The following is a 23,989-nucleotide window of genomic DNA, read 5'->3' as shown; positions in this document are numbered from 1 at the left end:
TCACATCAACCATCACCAGTGGTCTGACCTAGCCTCAGATCGCAAAGCATGGAGGCACACCATCCACCAGGCTGTTTCTTCTTTTGAGAACGCACGCATAGCTGGTCTTGAGGACAAAAGGAGATTGAGGAAGAATCGCACTGCTACAGCACCAACCCTAAATCAGACTTTTCCCTGCAGCCACTGTGGCCAGACCTGCCTGTCCCGCATTGGTCTTGTCAGCCACCAGCGAGCCTGCAGCAGACGTGGACTACTGCACCCTTCTTAAATCTTCGTTCGCGAAGCCAAGCCGAGAGATATGTCTATCTACTTAGTGTCTTATTTAGTCAAATTACTGAAGTTTTTAACATACTTTGGAGTCTCTATGATCCATGAACTGGATTGGTAACGTACTTATTTGTTCAGGAAAGTTCAATTATAGGATAATTTGAAAGATGCTGCTTATATTGTATGCAATACAACAGATACATTTGGTTAGATTTAGAGAAAGAAGGGAGAACATAGGTATGCTTAAACTATCTGTACAAAATTGAGTGGGTTAACTGTTAGAAATTTACACTATCACCAAACTACCCAACTGAAGCAAAGGATTTTAACATATTTATTTTAAAACATTTTTATTTTGTCTCTCTGTCATTTCAGGATCCAAAGTAGCTTTAAATTAAAGATATTTTAAAAATCGAGCATCATTACTATAAAACTATAAATAAATTCAACAACGTCAGTAAAAAGCAAAAGAAACAATTAGTAATCCCAAACCTCACCAGCAAATATTTTAAAACCATCAAGATTATCAAATTTCCACAGCCTGGTAAATAAAATCATCTTTAATAGGAGTTAAGCAGTGTTGGTACCTGGCAAATATTCCTTGACAGAATATGTCATAATGGAGAATGCTGTATCTTTGATATCGACTCACCCTGCTTTTGATAGTGGGTGCACCTGGATCAGGGCATCCACAGTTAATATATAGGTATGCTGCGAGCAGGTACACTTGAGAACATTTTAATGCCTATTGATTTTAATGAGAGAATTAACTAGGGCCCTGATGAAATTAATGGCATTTGTAGAGCTTACTTCATACAGCACATTAACCACTATGCTAGAACCAACAGCATTTTTCTTTACACTGCATCATGCCTCATATGTTCTGCTCATTCAGAGGAATCCTAGTTGTAGTATGCTACTTGTTTGATGTCCCCCATATTGACTATATTAACCAGATCTGCGCTTATTAGTTGTCTCTTGTATGGACTGTGATCAGTTTACACTGCATAATTTTCTTTGAGTCCTTGTGAGGAAGGCAAACTATAAAGACCTAAATAAGTAAAACAAAAAATGTATCCAAGTGTCATAGTTTCAACTTTAGAAAAAAACTCTGTTTATCTTGCAGATTAAATCATATCAGCAACATTTTTTAGCAATTAACCTGTTCGTGTGAACTTGCACATAATTAAGTTCTGTAGAAGTAGAATGGTTGCATTCTTGCCATATCAAAGTTCATGAAGTAACTGATTTCACACACCTAAGCATCCAACCATGCCAACAACATGATCTTCTGCATTTTCTATTGAAAGAGAACCTACAGAATCCTCTTTCCCAGAAGCTGACAGTAATTTCTCTCAGGAAATAAACATTTGTTAACACATGGAAAAACAATCAGAACTGGAAAGAAGTAATAAGAAAACTATAGCCAGAATGATTATTGCTTGACATCAGGAAGCTGGAACTAGGCAACTACTGTGCCAAAAACTGCCTGCACAGGCCTGATTGCCTTTATACTTGCTTGGAAGAGTGGCTGTACTGCCAAAAGTTATGGGGGCTTCCCATAAAGGGATGGTGCCTTGGAGGCAAGCCAGAATCCACGCCCGCTCTGCTTGCACAGCTCCAGTTTATGATTTTTGATACATAAGGCGGCCAACTTTATTTCTGGAAGGCTTTAATATAAAACAAGCCGAGAATTGAAAGGTAAAGGTCTCCCATCGCCATAGCATCTTCTTACTGGAAAGCAATTGCCAGGCTTTTGTTTGTTCAAAAGCACAGGAGTTTTGCCAGCAAAATGTGACAAACCTACTCACATCAGCATAGTAACTGAATTTGGTCCCTTAGGAAAAGGCACGGGACAGGTGATCTATTGCACAAAGAGATCCAAATCAGAGTTCAGTAAGCACTGGTATAACAAAGACCTTGGGCAATAGGCACATACGAAATGATAAACTTATGCTCAGTAGCTTTCCTAAAAACTGGCCAGCTAGAGCAGAAATCACTGTTATTCCTTCACATGATGCATCAGAAACCAGAGCTGCTAATTCTAGGTTTGGGAAATTCTGGGAGATTTGAGGATGGAGTGTGGGGAGAGTGGAGTTTCAGGTAGGGGAGGGACTTCAGTTGGTTATAATTTCATAGAGTCCACCCTTCAACATAGCCATTAGCTCCAGGGAAACTGATCTCTTGTAGTCTGGAGATCAGCTGTAATTTCAGGAGGTCTCCAGGCCCCATCCCGGCCTTTGACGGGGCGCCACTGAAGATGGCGCAACGGGTAAAGAGCCTGGGTGTTTTACTGGAGCCTTCATTATCAATGGAGGCCCAGATAACAGCCACTGCCAAGTCAGCATTCTTTCATCTGAGGCAGGCGAGGCAGTTGGCCCCTTTCCTAGAGCGGCAGGACCTAGCGATGGTGATCCATGCGACGGTCACCTCAAGACTGGACTACTGTAACGCTCTCTACATGGGGCTGCCTCTATACCGGACCCGGGAGCTACAGCTAGTGCAGAATGCGGCAGCCAGGCTGCTACTTGGTCTTCCAAGATGGAGGCATATACGGCCTGGGCTGCGCGGACTGCACTGGCTGCCAATTGTATACCGGATCCGGTACAAAGTGCTGGTCATAACCTTTAAAGCCCTATATGGCCAAGGACCGACCTACCTGAGGGACCGTCTCTCCCCATATGAGCCCCAGAGAGCACTGAGGTCAGTAGGTAAAAACAAACTGAATATCCCTGGGCCAAAAGAAGTAAAACTGCAAAGCACCCGCACTCGGGCCTTTTCCGCCGCAGCCCCACAACTCTGGAACCAGCTCCCAGAGGAGGTGCGAGCCCTGCGGAACTTAGATCAGTTCCGCAGGGCCTGCAAGACCGCCCTCTTCAAACAGGCGTTCACTAATGATGGTACCAATGTTTACTGCTAAATTAATAATGCTTACCGCCACTGTTAGTCTAGGAATGTTTTAATCACTGATTGGTTTTAATGTGTTCTTAATGTTTTATTATTGTATTGTTCATTTTAAATGTTGTAAGCCGCCCTGAGCCTGCTCTGGCGGGGGAGGGCGGGATATAAATAAAATTTTACATTACATTACATTACATTACATCCGAAGGCTGATGAGTTGATGACCCTATGAGTAACATCTCTCTGTACAGATGGGACCCATCCAGGATGGATGCTAGTACCTTTAAAGTCAAAGGTATCTGCTGTGTTTTAAGACTTCTGGACCACTATGCTTACAGCCGATTTTAACTTTCATTTTCAGCCCAGGTTTTTCTGTGCATCCAAAACAGCTGTCTCCTGTTCCCTTTTCCTTCCTCATATCTCCTCACCAAGAGAGAGAGAGTGAGCTTAGAATAATTAACATTTTCTGTAAGGCATTGCCAATTGACCCTTTCTCTTTGACCTTTGATGCATTAGTTTTAACTCTGGACATGTGGGCTCTGCTCTTTGATATTGATAAGTTCCACCCAGGGCCGGCTCGCCCACTAGGCAAATTAGGCATTTGCCTAGGGCGCTGAGCAGGGGGGGGCAAATTGGGCTCTTCTCCCCCCCCCCCAACACCCAAGACAAATGCCTAAATCCCGTGGGGCAAGCAGGCGGGCCACCTCTTCCCTCACGGTGCACTCAGATGCCAGCCTCATGCTTACCCACTTTGGTGGGCATCAGAATAGCGCTCTCTCTTAATAGAGAGCATAACGAGGCTTTGTTCCTCCCTCCCTTCCTGTTCTGGAAGGGAGAGGTGAGCGAAGCCTCTTCCTGCTCTCTATTAAGAGAAGGGTCTATTGCGATGCCGGCCGAAGTGGGTAAGCATGAGACTAGCGTTGTTCCTATGAGTGCACCAGGGAGGGGGGGGGGTGGCAAGCAGGCAACCTTCCACGCCCCCCTCCCCAGCATGCTCATAGGAGCAATGCTAGTCTCGTGATGATGTCACTTGGAAGTTACATCATTGTGCCAGGGATGGCATGCTGGGGATGCTCTAGGACTTGCAATAAAACCATAGAGTTTTATCACAAATCCTAGAGCATCCCTGGCACAATGCTCTAGGACTCACGTTCAAACTCTATAGTACCATAGAGTTTTAACACAAGTCCTAGAGCATCCCTGGTGCGACATCCCCAGCATGATGACATCACTTCTGAGTAATGTCATTGCGCTACGCATGCTTTGCTCACACAAGAAAACAGTCCCCCCCCCCTGCAGCAGAGGAGGGACTTGGCAACCCTTCCCAGTTTGGAGAGGCCCCCCACTTCAGAGTTATCAGAAAGTGTGGAGGGGAAGCAAGTGTCTGCTGGGTGCTCCATTATACTCTAGCAGTGCTTTTTTTCTGCTGGAGCCCACAGAAGCAGAGCTCCGCCTGAGCTGCTGTCATGATAGTGCAACCTAGGGGGAAGGGAGAAATCTGCCTAGAAGTTGCTAATGGGCCTACATCTCCCAGGATTCCTTCTGTCCCTCTGATTTGGTGGCAGTTTTGGAGGAAAAACTAGCCTAAAGGGGGTGGGACCTAAGAGGAAAGCTTAAAAGGCCAAGCCACACACAGGGTGTGTTCTCTTTGGAAGAGGTTGCACAGAAAAAGGTTCTCTCTGGAGAGGATGCAGACAGAGGAGTGCTCTCTGGAAAAGCTGCAGCAAAAGGGTTCCCTCACCCTAACGAGGTGGTGAGTTTTTGGCAATAGAGGAAGGGAACACATAGATCAGGGGTGGCCAAACTTTGGCTCAGGAGACACCTGTGCCTCTTTCACACATATTATGTGGCTCTCAAAGTCCCCACCACCCTGTCAGCCAGCTTGGAGAAGGCATGTGTCTCTTTAAATCACTTCTCCAAGCCAAGTCAGCTGGCAGCTTGGAGAATGCATTTAAAGTTAACATTGCTTTCTTTCCACCTCTCTCTCCATCTTCCTTCCTTCCCTTTCCTCCTCTCAAACACTTGGCATTTATTCTATGTGGCTCTTATGTTAAGCAAGTTTGGCCACCCATATAGATAGTCATGTTAGGGCTGTTTATTTATTTGCAACAACCTTTACTGCTTCTTATTTCACTGTTGCACTAATGTTTTTGTTGTTGTTCAGTTGCAGTCGAGTCCGACTCTTTGCAACCCCATGGACAAAGTCACGCCAGGCCCTCCTGTCTTCCACCATCCTCCGAAGTCCGCTCAAATTTGTGTTTGTTACATCAGTAACGCTGTCTAGCCTTCTCATCTTTTGCCGTCTCTTCTTCTTTTGCCTTCTGTCTTTCCCAGCATCAGGATCTTCTCCAGTGAGTGCTCCCTTCTCATTTGGTGGCCAAAGTAGTTGAGCTTCAGCATCTGACTTTCCAGGGAACAGTCTGGGTTGATTTCCCTTAGGACTGACTAATTTCATCTTCTTGCAGTCCAAGGGACTTTCAAGATTATTCTCCAGCACCACATCTCAAAAGCATCTATTCTTCTGCGCTCGGCCTTCCTTATGGTCCAGCTTTTGCAGCCATACATTACTACTGGGAATACCATTGCTTTGACTATACGGACTTTTGTTGGCAGGCTGATGTCTCTACTTTTTATTATACTGCCCAAATTCACCATAGCTGTCCTCTCAAGAAGCAAACATCTTTTAATTTCATGGCTACCATCTGCAGTGATCTTGGACCCCAGAAATGTGAAGTCTGTCACTACTTCCAAATTTTCCACTTCTATTTGCTAAGCTGTGATGGGGCCGGATGCCATGATCTTAGTTTTTCTGATGTTGAGTTTCAAGCCTACTTGTGTGCTCTCCTCTTTTACCCTCAACAAGAGGTTCTTTAGGTCCTCCTCACTTTCTGCCATTAGAGTGATGTTATCTGCATATCTGAGGTTGTTGATGTTTTTCCTGGCAATCTTAATTCCGGCTTGTGCTTTATCCAGGCCAGCATTCCACATGATGTACTCTGCATATAAATTAAATAAGCAGGGTGACAATATATATCCTTGTCGAACTCCTTTTCCTATTCTAAACCAAGCAGTTGTTCCATATCCCATTCTGACAGTTGCTTCTTGACTTTTATACAGGTTTCTCAGTAGACAAGTGAGGTGGTCTAGTACTTCCATCTCTTTAAGGACTTGCCATAGTTTGTTGTGATCCACACAATCAAAGGCTTTAGCGTAGTAAATTAAACAGAAATAGACATTTTTCTGATACTTCCATGCTTTCTCTTTAATCCAGCAAATGTTGGCAATTTGATCTCTAGTTCCTCTTCCTCTCTGAAACCCAGCTTGAACTTCTGGCAGTTTCCGATCTACATACTGTTGAAGCCTAGCTTGTAGGATCTTTAACATGACCTTGCTGGCATGTGAAATGAGTGCAATGGTGTGATAGTTTGAACATTCCTTTGCATTACCCTTCTTTGGGATTGGAATATAAACTGATCTTTTCCAATCTCATGGCCACTTTTGTGTTTTCCAGATTTGCTGACATGATGTGTGCATCACTTTAACAGCATCATCTTTTAGGACTTTGAAAAGCTCAACTGGGATACCGTCATCTCCACTCGCTTTGTTGTTAGTAATACTTCTGTCTGGTTCAAGGTCATCGATTTCACTGTCATGGTTGTCCGGGACATTGAGATCCTTCTTGTATAATTCTTCTGTGTATTCTTGCCACCTCTTCCTGATCTCTTCTGCTTCTCTTAGGTCCCTACCGTTTTTGTCCTTTATCATGGCCATCTTTGCACAAAACGTTCCCTTGATTTCTCCAATTTTCTTGAAGAGATCTCTTGTCCTTTCCATTCTATTATTTTCCTCTATTGCTTTGCATTGTTCCTTCAGGAAGGTATCCTTATCTCTCCTTGCTGTTTTCTGGAAATCTGCATTCAGTTGGATGAACTTTTCCTTTTCACCTTTGCCTTTCGCTTTTCTTCTTTCTTCAGCTATTTGTAAAGCCTCATCAGACAGCCACTTTGCTTTCTTGAATTTCTTTTTCTTTGGGATGGTGCTGGTTGCTGCCTTCTGTACAATGTCATGAACCTCCGTTCATAGTTCTTCAGGCACTCTGTCTATCAACTCTAGTCCCTTAAATCTATTCTTCACCTCCACTGTATATTCATAAGGGATGTGATCAAGATCAAACTTGAATGGCCTAATGGCTTCCCCAGTTTTCTTCCATTTAAGACTGAATTTTGCAATGAGTAGCTCATGATCTGAGCCACAGTGAGCTCCAGATCTTGCTTTTGCTGACTGTAAGGAGCTTCTCCATCTTTGACTGCAGAGTATATAATCAATCTAATTTCTGTGTTGCCCATCAGGTGATGTCCATGTGTTGAGTCGCCTTTTAGGTTGTTGGAAAGAGGGTGTTTGCTATGACTAGCTTGTTCTCTTGACAAAACTATTAGCCTTTGCCCGGCTTCATTTTGTTCTCCAAGACTAATGTTTTACTACCCACTAATTGTTCTAGAGCACTCATATTAAACTTCTTGTTGTTAAACTGTCTGGGTCCTCATATCTCTTCGGTCATGGTTAAAAGGCACTTGCTAATAGGGAAGATACAGGGGTTGGATGCTCTGGGCCCTCTCAAACAGACCCTTACCAGAGTGGTGGCAGCCAGTAGAAGGTTCTTCCTGATCCCCTGCTGTGTAACAGCTGGTCAGGGCACTGGCTGGTCCAACCCACCATACAGCAGCCACGTGCTCCCAGGTCAGGTGGTGTGGCCCAATATGCAAATGAGCTCCTGCTGGGCTTTTTCCGCAAAAAAAGCACGCCACTCTATGGAGACCAATTCCCACGGGGTATAATGGAAAACTGATCCATGGGCTCTGAAGGAGCTGTTTTTTGAGATAGAGGCACCAAATTTTCAGCTTAGCATCCAGTGCCTCTCCTCAAAATACACACACACACACACACACACACACACACACCATGTTTCAAAAAGATTGAACTGGTGGGTCCAATTCTATTAGCCCCAAAAGAAGGTCCCTTTAAATATGATTGCTGGAACTCCCTTTGGAGTTAAATCATGCTTGTCACATTCTTGCTCCCAAGCTCCACCCCAAAGTCTCCTGGCTCCACCCCCAAAGTCCCCAGATATTTGAGCTGAATCTGGCAACCCTAGGCCTGCCCCATGGCAGACTTATGGGTCTGCCAGGCTCCCGCTGGGGGCAGGGTTTCCCCCAGTTTGGGGCCTCCCAACCTGCCGGCATGGAGCTGGCCAGCAGAGTGATCACCAATCCCAAAGAGCTCCATCAGCTCGCAGTGTGCCTGATGCGATGATATCTCCTGGAAGTGATGTCATCACACCAGGCATGCTGCGCTGGGGATGCTCTAACATTCTGGTTAAAACTCTATGGTACCATGGAATTCTATGGAATGGAGTCCCCTGCCAAAACCAAAGTAGGACTTGGCAGCCATACAGATTTATGCTTGCTAAGAATTGAATACCCTGTTGGGGAAACCATCAAAACCAGTCCTGCGGTACAAGCAATCTGCATGGGGGGGAGGGAATGGAAGATTGAAGGTATAGTCAATTTAAAGTATAAATGGAACACACCGGACTGAAGTGGAGCTAAAGAATTCCATAGGGTGGCGTGCTTTTTTTGCGGAAAAAGCCCAGCAGGAGCTCATTTGCATATTGGGCCACACCACCTGACCTGGGAGCTATGACTAGCTTGTTCTCTTGACAAAACTATTAGCCTTTGCCCGGCTTCATTTTGTTCTCCAAGGCTAATGTTTTACTACCCACTAATTGTTCTAGAGCACTCATATTAAACTTCTTGTTGTTAAACTGTCTGGGTCCTCATATCTCTTCGGTCATGGTTAAAAGGCACTTGCTAATGAAGTGGAGCTAAAGACCAGGACAACCCTGATCACTCTCAAGCTGGTAAGACATTGCTCAGCCCCTTCTTCCCATCAGAGATCAAGCTATAAACACAAACTGGGTGATAGGCAGATGAATTCCAGCCCTGATATAATGTAACCCTTCTGAATATCCCTTCCTTTTGATTTGCATCCAGTGTTTCAGTGGTACAGTATTTTAGCCTGCTGATCAGGTTCTGCCTGCTTATATCTGATATAATTGTGTGCTGCTGCAGTGTTGTTCTTTTTGTAGGGCAATATATTTAATCCCAGTCTGGAGGCCAGCCAGGACAACCCTGATCACTCTCAAGATGGTAAGACATTGCTCAGCCCCTTCTTCCCATCAGCGATCAAGCTATAAACACAAGCTGGGTGCTAGGCAGCTGAATTCCAGCCCTGATATAATGTAACACTGCAGCCTCTTGGCAGCACAATCCAACATTCTTATTGCTACAGATCTCTGTGGGCTACTTGTGTGCTGCACTAACACAATCGCTTTCTTATCTTCTTGCTCTTTTCAGAAACAAAAATAGGTGACAGGAAAGGCTGAGGCCTACCAGAACTCACACACTTGAAACCGACAAAGAGGCAGGTGACATGTGATAGGAACAAGCCTACCTAAATGAAATTATTTTTGGCTAGTATCCCACAAACCCATCTCTGTCCTAAGAATGTTTGTTGTTATTGCGGTCCTTAGATCAAACATACAAAAGAAAAACACAAACATACAAAGTTTGTAGGATTTAAAAAAATTTAAATAAAGCATTAAAAACAGTTTAAATTTTTGTCCAAAATCTAATAACTGCCCTTTTCTAACTACCATGCATTTTCCATAATCTATCACTATGCAGAAACTAGCTACTTGATAGGTAATCTTGGGGTATCTATCAAATAGAATGAACTCAAGTTAAACTTTTTCTGAAAGGCCTGAAACTTTTTTGATCATCTTGGTGATTATTTCCTTACGTGTCACCTTATAATATAGGCATATGAAAAACATGTGCTCTGTAGTCTCAATATCCCTACAAAGCTTGTTTCTTTTTTGAGTTAGGCTGACAAGTTTTCCCTCCTAACGTGAGTGTTTGCACTTAGGCAGATAGGTAAGAAGCAGGTAAAACTCCTAAAGCCAGTTACAATATCACCGTTCCCCATACATACAGCCCAGGCAGGGTGGGGGGAGCACAGAAAGAGGTTGAAGACTCACAGAATGGTAAATAAAAAATCAAAGTGATGCTCACACATGCAGAAGAATGCTGTGGCAGAGTCCTGGGGCAGTTGAATGCATTGTTTCAGACTGCAAGTGGTAGCTTCCAGATTTGAATGCACCATGGCACTTAAAAACTCAATGCAAACAGAAAAGTACTCCAACTTTGCTCAGTATGCTGATTTTCTACCTGCAAGGAATTATGAACATACAGGAGAGCATCCAAAACAGAATTGGCAGTCTCCAGAACTACAGCTTGTACCATCCTCTCCTTCTCCTACCTCTTCTCTCAGAATTACAACTGATCATAAGAACATAAGAGAAGCCATGTTGGATCAGGCCAACGGCCCATCCAGTCCAACACTCTGTCACACAGTGGCCCAAAAAATTATTTATTTATTTATTTATTTATATACACACACACACACACACATTTTTTTGATCATCTTGGTGATTATTTCCTTACGTGCCACCTTATAATATAGGCATATGAAAAACATGTGTTCTGTAGTCTCAATATCCCTGCAAAGCTTGTGGGCATTTGATGAAATCACTGAGCAGTCGGGTTAAAACGGATAAAAGGAAGTACTTCTTCACCCAAAGGGTGATTAACATGTGGCTAATAGCCACTGATGGACCTCTGCTCCATATTTTTATCTAACCCCTTCTTGAAGCTGGCTATGCCTGTAGCTGCCGCCACCTCCTGTGGCAGTGAATTCCACATGTTAATCACCCTTTGGGTGAAGAAGTACTTCCTTTTATCCGTTTTAACCCGACTGCTCAGCAATTTCATCAAATGCCCACAAGTTCTTGTATTGTGAGAAAGGGAGAAAAGTACTTCTTTCTCTACTTTCTCCATCCCTTGCATAATCTTGCAAACCTCTATCATGTCATCCCGCAGTCGACGTTTCTCCAAGCTAAAAAGCCCCAAGCGTTTCAACCTTTCTTCATAGGGAAAGTGTTCCAACCCTTTAATCATTCTAGTTGCCCTTTTCTGGACTTTTTCCAATGCTATAATATCCTTTTTGAGGTGCGGTGACCAGAATTGTACACAGTATTCCAAATGAGACCACAGCATCGATTTATACAGGGGCATTATGATACTGGCTGATTTGTTTTCAGTTCCCTTCCTAATAATTCCCAGCATGGCGTTGGCCTTTTTTATTGCAATCACACACTGTCTTGACATTTTCAGTGAGTTATCTACCACGACCCCAAGATCTCTCTCTTGGTCAGTCTCTGCCAGTTCACACTCCATCAACTTGTATTTGTAGCTGGGATTTTTGGCCCCAAGTACTTTGCACTTGGCCACATTGAACCATATCTGCCACATTGACGCCCACTCACCCAGCCTCAACAGATCCCTTTGGAGTGCCTCACAATCCTCTCTCGTTCTCACCACCCTGAACAATTTAGTGTCATCTGCAAACTTGGCCACTTCACTGCTTACTCCCAACTCCAGATCATTAATGAACAAGTTAAAGAGCATGGGACCCAGTACTGAGCCCTGCGGCACCCCACTGCTTACCGTCCTCCACTGCGAAGACTGCCCATTTATACTCACTCTCTGCTTCCTATTAATTAGTCAGTTTTTGATCCACAAGAGGACCTGTCCTTTTACTCCATGACTCTCGAGCTTACTAAGGAGCCTTTGATGAGGAACTTTATCAAAAGCTTTCTGGAAGTCAAGGTAAACAACATCTATTGGGTCTCCTTTGTCCACATGTTTGTTCACCCCCTCAAAGAAATGTAACAGGTTAGTGAGGCAAGATCTTCCCTTACAGAACCTATGCTGAGTCTTCCTCAATAATTTGTGTTCATCAATGTGCCTACTCATTCTGTCCTTGATAATGGTTTCTACCAACTTTCCCGGTATTGAAGTCAGACTGACTGGCCTGCAATTTCCCGGATCTCCTCTAGAACTCTTTTTAAAGATGGGGGTGACATTTGCTACCTTCCAGTCCTCAGGAACGGAGGCAGATTTCAATGAAAGATTACAAATTTTTGTCAGAAGATCCACAAGTTCAACTTTGAGTTCTTTCAGAACTCTTGGATGTATGCCATCCAGACCTGGTGACTTATTAGTTTTTAATTCTTCTATCAGTTGTAGGATCTCCTCTCTTGTCACCTGGTCTAGACTACAAAGATCAGATTCCCTGAAGAAAATGGAGGCTTCAGAGGATGGAATCGTGGCATTACATCCCTGCTGAGCTCCCTCCCTTCCCCGGGCACCATTCCCAAATCTCCAGGAATTTTCTAAGCTGGAATTGCCAACCTTACTGAGAGATATGCTATACAGAATCAAGTGGCAGAATTCTAGATTGAGCGGGAAGATGTGTCTTAGGGTTGCCAGCCTCCAGGTCGGCCTGGAGATCTCCCACTTTTACAACTGGTCTCCAGCTGGCAAATATCGGCTCTCCTGGAGAAAACAGCTGCTTTGAAGGGTGGACTCTACGGCCTTGTACCCTGCTGAGGCCCCTCCCCTTCCCAAACCCCACTCTTTCCTGGATACATCCCCAAAGTCTCCAAGTATTTTCCAACACAGACCTGGCAACTCTTTATCATACTTCTCCCTCTCCCCCAGTCTCTCTCTTTCAGATCTGCTAGTGACATGCAGGGAACTTTCTACATTGGGAAGCATTCAGAATTATCCACCTGAAATCTTAAGCATACAGTTTCTGCCACCTCAGTCCAAGAGTGGGTGTAAATGTTCTCCTATATATAACAGTATACTTCTCCTGGTATGTCTGTGTTAAACTCACCACTAATTTCCAACATTATGTATCTTCCCATTTTCAGAAACTGTCTGCATGAGAGTCATTTAAAAGATGCGGGTAGGAACAGATACACTGTAGTTTTCTAGAGACTGTTCTTATTTGCCAGCAAGTATGTTTCTTAGAAATTCATTAGCTAGCTCTTTTAGTATGCAAACCACTTTCTGGTTCATCACACCTTGTAATCAGCAGCTCGCCTTGCATCACCATCACAAACACATGATCATTCTTGGCCACCCATGAGTCAACGTTTTACTGCCTTGACTGTAAGTACAGTAACTGGGCTGAAGAGCCCTAGGAGGCAACTAATCCAACTTTAGTCAGATCACTAATTAAATTGATTTCATTCCTGGAGTTAAATCTCACAGTCCAACCCCTTCTCAAAAACTGAACATAATTCCTATTCGAGTCCAGCAGCACATTAGAGTCCAACGAGATCTTTGGGGTCTAAGCCTGCAAGATTCAAAATTCACTTCCTTCCTCTGAAATGATAGTCAGCTACTGATTTCAATTGGAGGGTTAAGGGTATGCTAACAATTTGGTTAAAATAGGGTAGCCAAGTCCAGTTCAAGAAATATCTGGGGACTTTGGGGGTGGAGCCAGGAGACTTTGGAGGTGGAGCCAGGAGCAAGGTTGTGACAAGCATAATTGAACTCCAAAAGGAGTCCTGGCAATCACATTTAAAGGGATCACACACATTTTAAATGCCTTACTTCCACTGGAAATAATGAAGGATAGGGGCACCTTCTTTTGAAGCTCACAGAATTGGACCCCCTGGTCCAATACTTTTGAAACTTGGAGGGTATTTTGGGGAGAGGCACTGAATGCTTTACTGAAAACTTGGTGCCTCTATCTAAAACAACAGCCCTCCTAGAGCCCCAGATACCCACAGGTCAATTCTCCATTATACCCTATGAGAATCAGTCCATAGGGAACAGACCTCCTAGAGCCCCAGATACCCACAGATCAATTCTCTATTATATCCTATGGGAATCAGTCCATAGGGAATAATGAAGTGCCCAGCAGACATTTCTCTCCCCACCCCCACCCCCGCTTTCTGATGACCCTGAAGTGGGGGGAGGGTCTCTACACCAGGGATTGGCAACCCTAGTGCTCAAGTTTGGCTAATTCATGACCCTTACAATACTGGAATATTATAATGCTCTTGCTATCCATATAGTTGATGTCTTCCCCATAATTAGTTCCACTAATTCTTGGCTCATAGACATAAAAAGTGTAATTTATTTGTATGGGGTTTTACAGCTCACTTTTCAGTATGCAGCCCACAAGGCAGTTTACAAAAGAAAATGTAAAAGATGCAAGAGAGAAAAATAAAGAAGAAAAAGAATTGTAGATTTATACCCCACCCTCCTCCCTGAATCAAGAAGATATTGGATTTATATCCTGCCCTCCACTCCGAAGAGTCTCAGAGCGGCTCACAATCTCCTTTACCTTCCTCCCCCACAACAGACACCCTGTGAGGTGGGTGGGGCTGGAGAGGGCTCTCACAGCAGCTGCCCTTTCAAGGAAAAACTCTGCCAGAGCTATGGCTGACCCAAGGCCATGCTAGCAGGTGCAAGTAGAAGAGTGGGGAATCAAACCCGGTTCTTCGAGATAAGAGTCCTCACACTTAACCACTACACCAAACTGGCTCTCCTCAGAGACTCAGCGGCTTACAATCTCCTGTTGTGTCTGGCGTTCATCCCGGAACATACAGCACAGCGCACCTGCAGGCGGTGCCTGGAAGGAACGAATGAAGCCCGCCTATGATGATCAGTGGTGGGAAGTTTAACTGGCCAGGATTGGACCTGATAAGGAAAAAGATTGTTCCGGGAAATGTATATAACAGGGGACCCGGCTCTGCCATGTGATGTACTCGCTAATAAAGCCCAACTGAACATCTCCGACATCAGTACATTACACTGGCGACGAAGGTGGGATACTGGTGAGCAGAGAGCTGCCTCCAGCCGCCTGCAAGCCCTGCGATCCGAGCTCTAGTGCTCCTGCGGCCGAGGTCATGGTTACTGCTCCCAGACAAACTCTACCAGCATTCGACGTAACCCAGCCCGACTTATGGGAATCATGGGTGGACCAGATCAACTATTATATAGAGGTGCACAAAATGGAGGCAGTGACAGAGAAAAAGGCGCTTCTACTGAGTTCGTGCGGGGTGGAGACCATCCAGCTGATAAAGCGACTCATCGCGCCAACCACCCTCGCAAGGGTAACCTATGACCAGCTGGTCAAGGCGATGATGAACCACATGGCGCCACAGCCATCCCATCTCACATGCAGGCACGCGTTCTACACGAGACAGCAGAGACAAGCTGAGTCCGCTGCCAAGTATATTGCAGAGCTCCGTGGATTAGCCCTGAGATGCGATTTCATGGGGGACTTGGAAGAGATCCTGCTGGACCGTTTCACAGTTGGTGTCCGGGAGGATAAAATGCGCCGAAAGTTGCTAGCATACGAGGACAAAGACATCGACCTTGCGAAAGCGCTCCAACAGGCAACCGCCTTCAAACAGATGCACACCTGCCCTTCCGTGAACCAGGCCACCGCTGCCTCGATCTCAGACGGTTCAGACGAGGAAGGGGCACATCAGCCACGCAGCTGGCTGAAAAGACCAAACTGACCACGGGCAGCAGAGAAGCCAAGCACCAAGTGCGCCAGCTGCAGGGACCCACATGAGCGCTGAGACTGCCCCTATCATAACGCCGACTGCAGAAGCTGCGGAAAAGTGGGCCACATCACCCAACCTTGCAGGGCCAGACCCAACAGGAGGCCCCAGTCCGCACACCACAACTCCACACACGCACACACGATGGCTGCAAACAGTATCCAGGTAATGAACTTGCCCCAGGACACCCCCGACAAGGTCAAAGTGCAGGTCTTGATCGAGGGGAGTCCCTGCCTGATGGAATTGGACACAGGATTCTCCATCTCTATTATTTCGGAGGAAACTCTCAGTAAACTCTCCCCCACAACTGGCTGGCCCTGCGGCCCGTGGAGTTCATATTGCAGAACTTTCAAAAGAACCCAGTGCAGATCACGGGCTGGGCCAAAGTTAGGGTGGAGTTCAAAAATGTTAAATGGGTCTTGGACATTCTTGTGGTGAAGCACCGGCTCATCACCCTATTGAGACTGGCTTGGTTTAAGCCCCTGGGCATCAAAATTGTAGGGGCGGACCACATACAGGCCCACAATTTCGACCAAGTGTGCCAGGAGTTCCAGGAAGTATTCCATGGGGCTCTGGGAACATACAAGGGGTCACCTATTGAGTTGCAGCTAGACCTCACGGTTAGGCCCTTAAGGCTGAAGGCTTGTTGGGTTCCGTTTGCACTTAAGACAAAAATTGAAGCCGTACTGGACCGCCTCGTGGCCTTGGGGGTGCTGGAGCCCATCTCCCACACCACTTGGGAAACCCCCATAGTCACCCCAGTCAAGCCGAACGGGGATGTGCACATCTGTGCAGACTACAAATGCACAATTAATAAAGCACTACAGGACCACCCATACCCCGTCTGGTGGTCAGCCATGTCCTCGCCTCCCTAGCCGGTTCCAAGATTTTCGGGAAGTTGGATTTGGCCCAAGCATACCAACAACTTCCGATGGATGAGCAAACGGCTGAGGCTCAGACCATCGTTATGCACTGGGGGGGCTTTCAAGGTGCGGAGGCTGCAATTTGGGGTCAGCGTGGCTCCGGGAATTTTCCAAAGCTTAATGGACTCTCTCCTTAAAGGGATTCCTGGAATACAACCCTTTTTTGATGATGTTTTGATAGCGGCACCTGATGTCGAGTTCTGTCACCGCCTTCAAGAGGTGCTCTGCCGTTTCTAGAATGCGGGTCTCAAGGTGAAATGGGAGAAGTGCTCGCTTGGGGTGCCAAGGGTGGAGTTCCTGGGGTTTGTGATGGACGCCGTGGGAATTCACCCAACGGCCGACAAAACCAGGGCGATAGTACAGGCCTCGGTCCCCACTTGCAGGGCAGAGCTACAAAGATTTTTGGGGCTCCTGAACTTTTACCATTCATTCTTGCCCCACAAAGCAGCCTTGGCCGAACCCCTACACAGACTCCTAGATAAGGGCGCCCCATGGGTCTGGGGGAAAAAGCAGGCCATGGCCTTCCAGGCGGTCAAGGACATCTTGGTTTCAAATGAGGTACTCCACCATTTTGACGAGTCCCTCCCTGTGATTTTAGCATGTGATGCTTCCCCTTATGGAATGGGCACCGTCCTGGGCCACCAACTCCCGGACGAGAGAGAGGTCCCTGTGGCCTGTTACTCTCGCACTTTGACCCAGGCTGAGTGCAACTACGCCCAAATAGATAAGGAGGCATTGGCAATCATGGCAGGCGTATACAAATTCAATGACTACCTGTATAGTAGGCGCTTCACGACTGGCACAGACCACAAGCCATTGCTCGGCCTACTCGCCCCAGACTGCCAGACACCGCAGATCCTGACGCAGTGGGTCCTGTGGTGGAACAAATTTCTCAACTCATATACCTACAAGCTCGTCTACTGGTCCAGCAAGGTAATGGGACATACAGACGCCCTCAGCCGCCTTCCGCTGCTGCAGATGGACCCAGATCTGGCCCCGGCCCACCATGGGATGTGGGAGTCTCTGCTGGAGCGGCCCCTCCACGCAGCGGAGGTAGCCAGGTCCACGGGCAGAGGCCGTATCCTTGCACGCATTGCGGACTGGGTGGGGAGGGACAGGCCCAAGGGCAAATTGGACGCTGCATTCAGACCGTTTCTTTCCCTCCATGAAGAACTCTCCTTACACAAAGGGTGTATTCTTTGGGGCAGCAGAGTGGTGGTCCCTCCCCCACTCCAGAAGCAAGTGCTCGAAGCCTTGCATGAGACGCATCCAGGGATAGCGCATATGAAAGTTCTCGTGCAGAGCTATGTATGGTGGCTGGGAATGGATGAAGAGATTGAGGGATGGGTTAGGAGGTGCCCGCCCTGCCAAGAGTTCCAGCTGAATCTGCCCAGCGCCCCCGTTCACCGCTGGGAATCCAATCGGGTGCCATGGTCCCGGCTACACTTAGACTTTGCGGGGCCATACCAGGGGCAAATATTCTTTTTTTTGGGTGGATGCTTACACAAAGTGGCTGGAGGTCATTCCAGTTGCTTCCACCTCCATTGCAGCCGCAGTCAGAGCCTTATGGAGGGGTTTTTGCACCCATGAAATCCCTGACACCATAGTGACGGACAACGGCACCACATTTACCTCCCAGGAGTTCCAGGAATTCCTGAATAGGTACTTCATCTGCCACATATGGTCCAGTCCCTTTCACCCGGCCACTAATGGCCAAGCAGAGCATCTGGTTCACACAACCAAGGAGGTCCTGGGTCGCATAGTCCAAGGGGATTGGGACCACCAACTGTCCACCTTCCTGTTTGGGAACAGGATCAACCCCAACCCGGCTACAGGTGTAAGCCCTGCCGAGTTACTCATGGGCAGGCGGTTAACCACCCGGTTACACCCCGACCGGACCCCGGACCTCCACAGCTCCCCCGAGACCAGGGAGGCCACTAGGGGGTTCTTTCCGGGGGATCCGGCCTATGCCAAGAACGTTGCGAGCAGGCTGGAATGGATACCAGCTCAGGTGCTGTGGCTCACCGGGTCCCGCTCTTATGAGGTCTCATCAGAAGGGGGGCAGCTCCTCCGCAGACACATAGACCAACTCCACCGCTGCACCCTGCTGGAGGAACCTGCATGGCCAGGGGGAGTGGGAAACAGGGAGAGCATGAGGCCGCCGCAAGAAGCAACCCTGCTGAGCTTGCCGGGGTCGCTGGCAGAGGAGCCTTACAGGGTGGGGGAGATACCTCCGCAGGATCGAGACAACGCTCTGCTGACTGCGGCCGAAAGCAAGGAACCAGCAGTTACAGAACCCCAGGCAGCAGCCCCAGCTTTCCAGATCGAACCTCGGCGGTCACTCAGAGAGTGGCAACTGCCCGCTCATTTGAAAGACTATGTATCTTGAACTGGGGGGGGGGAGGAGTGTCTGGCATTTGTCTGGCATTTGTCCTGGAAAGTACAGCACAGCACACCTGTGGGCGGTGCCTGGAAGGAACAAATGCAGCCTGCCTATGACAATCAGTGGCGGGAAGTTTAACTGGCCAGGATTGGACCTGACCAGGAAGAAGGTTATTCCAGGAAATGTATATAACAGGGGACCCGGCCACTCATGTTGTCTTTGTGATGTACTCACTAATAAAGCATGTTGCCATCTGAACCTCTCCGACATCAGTACATTACACTCCTACGTCTTCTCCCCCCACAACAAACACCCTGTGAGGTGGGTGAGGCTGAGAGGACTCTCACAGCAGCTGCCCTTTCAAGGACAAGTCCTGTGATAGCTATGGCTAACCCAAGGCCATTCCAGCAGGTGCAAGTGGAGGAGTGGATTGAACAAACCATAAAACATCAAACCACACATCAGCATCCAGCAGGATTAAAGGCATAACACAGAAGAGCAGCAGTAAATCCAGATAAACAATCTTAAATGCTGTTTCAAAACATGCAGCTTCTCATGGCACTTAAATGTTAACAAAGATAGACATGCCATGGGAAAGAGTATTCAAGTTTGGGTGCAACAATAGAAAAGGCCCTCTGTTCAGTACACAGCTACAACTTCAGAGGCTGGGGCCTCAAATGATCATCACAACCAATGGGCAGATGTAGGCCCTCACAATCCTGCAAGCACCAAGATGTACTGGAGCAGCTAAACTGTGGTGTTTTCTGACACTCAGAAATAATTCACTACAGAGAAGTACTTCATGTCATTTGCTTATGTCTGCAAAAGCACAACCAAAAAGTTTTTGTAATGCCGCCAGTAAACACAGGAGCCTGAAATTTGCTGTGTCTAAGGAGAGTGTCCATGGCCATAGCAGCCACTGAAAACACCACTTTTCTTATATGTCTTTCTGTGCAGATGGAATAGTAAAACTGATATCCTTGTTATGGAATTTGTAAGAAATTGTCACTAACTTTTCATATAAAGTAACCTGTAATTTACAAATATAAGAAACAAAATCCCTGCTGCATTTCTGAAACAAACACCACATCTCTTGCATACTGTGGTTTTCAAATTTTTTGAAGTGGAGAAAAACTGCTATCCAAACTCTGACTGGACTGATATGGAAGTGCCTGACCTTGCATGCAGGAGATTAATGTACTACACAATGCAGTTAAGCATATTTATTGACCAGAGACAGGTGCACATTGCAACACACACAAAAAGTCACAGATGTTCTTTGGCAACCCTTTCCACAGAATCCTTTTCATTAATACTTATACTTTTTAGCTTGGTATTCCCCAGGACCCGGAAAAACGAGGAAATATTGAAAGCCTTTGTACTCTTAATATGGTGCAGCTATGAATTTCACAATATTAAGAGTATAAGAGCTTTCAAACATCATGATGACATCAGTCCATGGGTTGGTAACGACTCCGTACTTGCACAAGGGACTACTTTTGCCTTTTTATGAATTTCTGCAGAGCTTAGTACCATCATTTTGACAAGACTTAATGTGAGGAAGGCAATGGCAAACCACTCCATAACAAAAAGTCTGCCAAGAAAACGTCGTGATGTGATGTTACCCTATGGGTCAGTAATGACTTGGTGCTTGCACAGGGGACTACCTTTACCTTTTGTGGTGGTGGGAAAGGAGATGTGAAATTCATGCATATAACCACTATATGTACTATGTGTGTCTTATTAAGCAGAACTTTGGATCTTTCCCATCATCCTCAGCGGCCTAGATGTAAAGATGTGTTTCCAGTATGTGAGTGCTCAGTATTCCAACCTTTGTTTACATTCTTGGTGATAACATGTGCCATCCCCAAAACACAACACTTATACCTTAAGATAAGCCTGGTCAGGACTTTTTGACCTTGGTAGATAGAGGGACTGATGAGGCTGCTGATGCTTTTAAGAGGTGGTGGGGGTCTGTTTTGTATCTTTCATTTGTTGTTGTATCTTTTGACTATGCAGCCTGTAGTGTCAATAGGATATAAATACTGCTGATCTTTGATTGTTCGGGGCTGCTGGGTAAACTGCTCAATTAGAGCCTCAAATGACAAAGATCTCTTTTCTTTTGTATTTGTGTACACTGAGACTTATTTTCTTCTTTATGTTATTACTGAGTATCTTAGTTTTCACTTGGTCATAATAAACAGAGGTTTTGGAAACAGCCTGTCTCTTTCCTTTTGTCCTGTGGGGCCTTGACTCCCTGTAGGTTACTGCTGCATCCTCACAGTTTAGTTTCCGCAACACCTTTATAATTTCAGCTAAGGCTCACTAGGGCCCAGCCCTTGAAAATTAAATCATATAAAAGCAGGTATGCCTCTGAGCATATGCAGAATGCATTTTCCTTTCCAGTTTGTAACTGTGACTAACCCCACCTGAGACTAGTGTCAGGGTATCACGATCAAAGAGTTTGGCTTCCCAGCAAGCTTGGCATATATCTATACTATTTTAAAATTAGAAACTGCATTTTGCAATTGATTCTCATTAAGTTTTAGAGATCTATTTTTCTGAACTGAACACACATTTGCAACTGTGATGCAAATTTAGCAATATGTTACATGCTGTAAGTACACGCTTCACAAACATTATCTTATTCAATCATACCAGATGTTCTTGGAACATCATACTTTTTTCTGAAAGAAAATGCTGCTGAAATGAAATTATTTCTTTACCCAACACAATATGGCTCTAATTCTCTAAACCCATCAACACATTTGACGCCACAGCACAATCCCAAGAATAGTTTCTTGGGGGTAAACTCCATTGAGTAGCCTTCAACAGGATTATGAACAGACCTGTTGAGGACTGAACTGGCAGAGCAATGAAGGCTACTGGCAAAATTCAGAGGATCCAGCCTAAACTTTCTTTGGATTATGCCAGTTCTTAAGTGCCCACTTCATTGTAATGAAACTAGGGTTTCTACAAGAAGTTTCCAACATCAAAAATTGTTTAAAATTGTTTTTAAAAGATTGTCGTGTTTTTTTTTAAACAGTCTTGAAATCTGTTTCAGAGATTGTCATGATTTTTCTTAAGAACCCAAAGATGACAAGAAGCCCCAACTTTCCTGCAAGAACTTCACGGCAGCTTCCCATTCTCTCAGATGAGCTGCAAGTCTAACCAGCAGACAACTAGAAAAGCAAAATATACTTCCAGAAAAAGGCTACTATCTTTCTGTCTCTCCTACTGCAGGATGATCATGCATTTTATCCACTAAAGAAGTACTATGGAGGTCATCCACAGGTTATTTATCCTGTTGACACCCCATCAAAATGTTCTAAAGCATCTGTCTTAATTCTAGGGAGGACAATAAACAGAAATCAGTCATGCTTACACTGCTTTTCAGGGAACTTCCTCCTTTTAAAAAAACTTGCTAATTTGCTTAGAAATTTTCTTTGAAGATTATATACAGGTGCTTCTGAAAAAACCAGACGCATGTGTTTGCTTTACGAATTCACCAGATTATGCAGGAAGGACTTGGAAGTGACAATGCTTTAGTTTCAAATTAGTTATTTCGATGAATATTATCTGTCGAACTTTTTGTTAGCAGTCAGTAGATTCGAACCCTAATTCCTGCATAAAGAAGAAATATCCTGGGAAAGCATTGTGGGAGATAACGGGTCGCTCTGTCAAGTTTTACATATTCCGAACTAGCCACAACCGCTTGCAAATCACACCCACAACATGGGTCTCTATCGATACAGATACAAAGTACGAACATTTGCAGCATGTAACGCCGCGCCGAAGTTTGCTTGCCCGCTCCTCCCGGCTCCCTCCTTCGCTCATTTTTCTGATTACAGTTCGAAAGAAATCTCTTTGTCTGAAAGGGGGTGTGTGGGTGTACAATACTGCCTTCCCCGGCCGTGCTTTAGCGTTTGCTTCCCTCTCTGTCTGGCGATAGGCAAACTTTTTTGTCACACAATGAGTTGTGTCACTATTGGCGTGGACCCCTGGGGCTTTTGTTGCCAAACAGCTTCTTTCTCTATTGTTGGGACTTGATGCCGGAAGACAGCGTCTACTTCGCTCTCGGGTCGCTAGACATTTGTAAGGTGAAAAGGTTGGCGGATGGAAAACTGTACCCCCCGCCGATCCCCGGGCTTTCTCCAGGGCGCTAGAAACAACCAAGGAAATCGGTGCAAATGCCCCCTCCCTCCCTCCCTCCTCCAAACTTTCTCCCTTCCTTCCTTCCCCTTTACCTTTCTCCTGGCTTCACAGCAGCCCATTTTGCTCCCCTTGCAGCCCATTGCTCTTTGCCTGAGGGGAGGGGGGAAGCTCTGCGGAGTTCCGGGGGTTAAGAGCAGCCGCAGCGAGACGGGAAGGTCTCCATCCCGTGCACTGCCTCCTACGAGACCCCGAAACTGAACCTGCAAACAGTCTACTTGAACTTCATGCTTAGACAGTCGTGCGCCGTAAGTATCAGAAGAGAAGGCCCTTGAAAGTTTCCCCTTTCCTTTTTTTCAAAAACGCGTTTGCGATATAAGAAGTCGATTGCGACGTAGTTGACATGGCCAGAAGAGGGAGCCGGCAGCCAAAGTCCTTTCCGTTGAGAGTTAAAACGGGGGGGGGGGGGGGGCGCTTCATTCGAGCGGGGCTTGACTGAAGTCCTGCTTAGAATTACCAGGTCGGGGAAGGTGTCTGGGTTGGTTGACTATAATATGAGACTGGTGTTCAGAAATCGACAGGTGTATCTCTTCACATGGTATCAAGATAAATTTGATACCATGATCAACTCCAAATGAGACCGCACCATCGATTTAATGCCCCTGTATAAATCGATGGTGCGGTCTCATTTGGAGTACTGTGTGCAGTTCTGGTCGCCGCACCTCAAAAAAGGATATTATAGCATTGGAGAAAGTCCAGAGAAGGGCAACTAGAATGATTAAAGGGCTGGAGCCTGGAGCACTTTCCCTATGA

The 23,989-nt window shown here is 45.9% G+C and overlaps 1 protein-coding gene across 1 annotated transcript in view; it reads right to left on the bottom strand.

Moving 5' to 3' along the window:
• CCDC69 (coiled-coil domain containing 69) overlaps window positions 1–23,491 on the bottom strand; it is an 82,381-nt gene extending 58,890 nt beyond the window's left edge. Inside the window, exon 1 of the mRNA XM_060240294.1 lies at window positions 23,272–23,491. Within this exon, the coding sequence (XP_060096277.1) occupies window positions 23,272–23,319 (48 nt within the window). The 5' untranslated portion in view covers window positions 23,320–23,491. The remainder of the gene's footprint in view (window positions 1–23,271) is intronic.
• Window positions 23,492–23,989: the final 498 nt, after the last annotated feature.

This window comes from Heteronotia binoei, chromosome 5, assembly GCF_032191835.1.
Source record: "Heteronotia binoei isolate CCM8104 ecotype False Entrance Well chromosome 5, APGP_CSIRO_Hbin_v1, whole genome shotgun sequence".
Classification (NCBI taxonomy): Eukaryota; Metazoa; Chordata; class Lepidosauria; order Squamata; family Gekkonidae; genus Heteronotia; species Heteronotia binoei.
The sequence above is the reverse complement of the archived record's forward strand: the minus strand, read 5'-3'. Positions and strand labels throughout refer to the sequence as shown.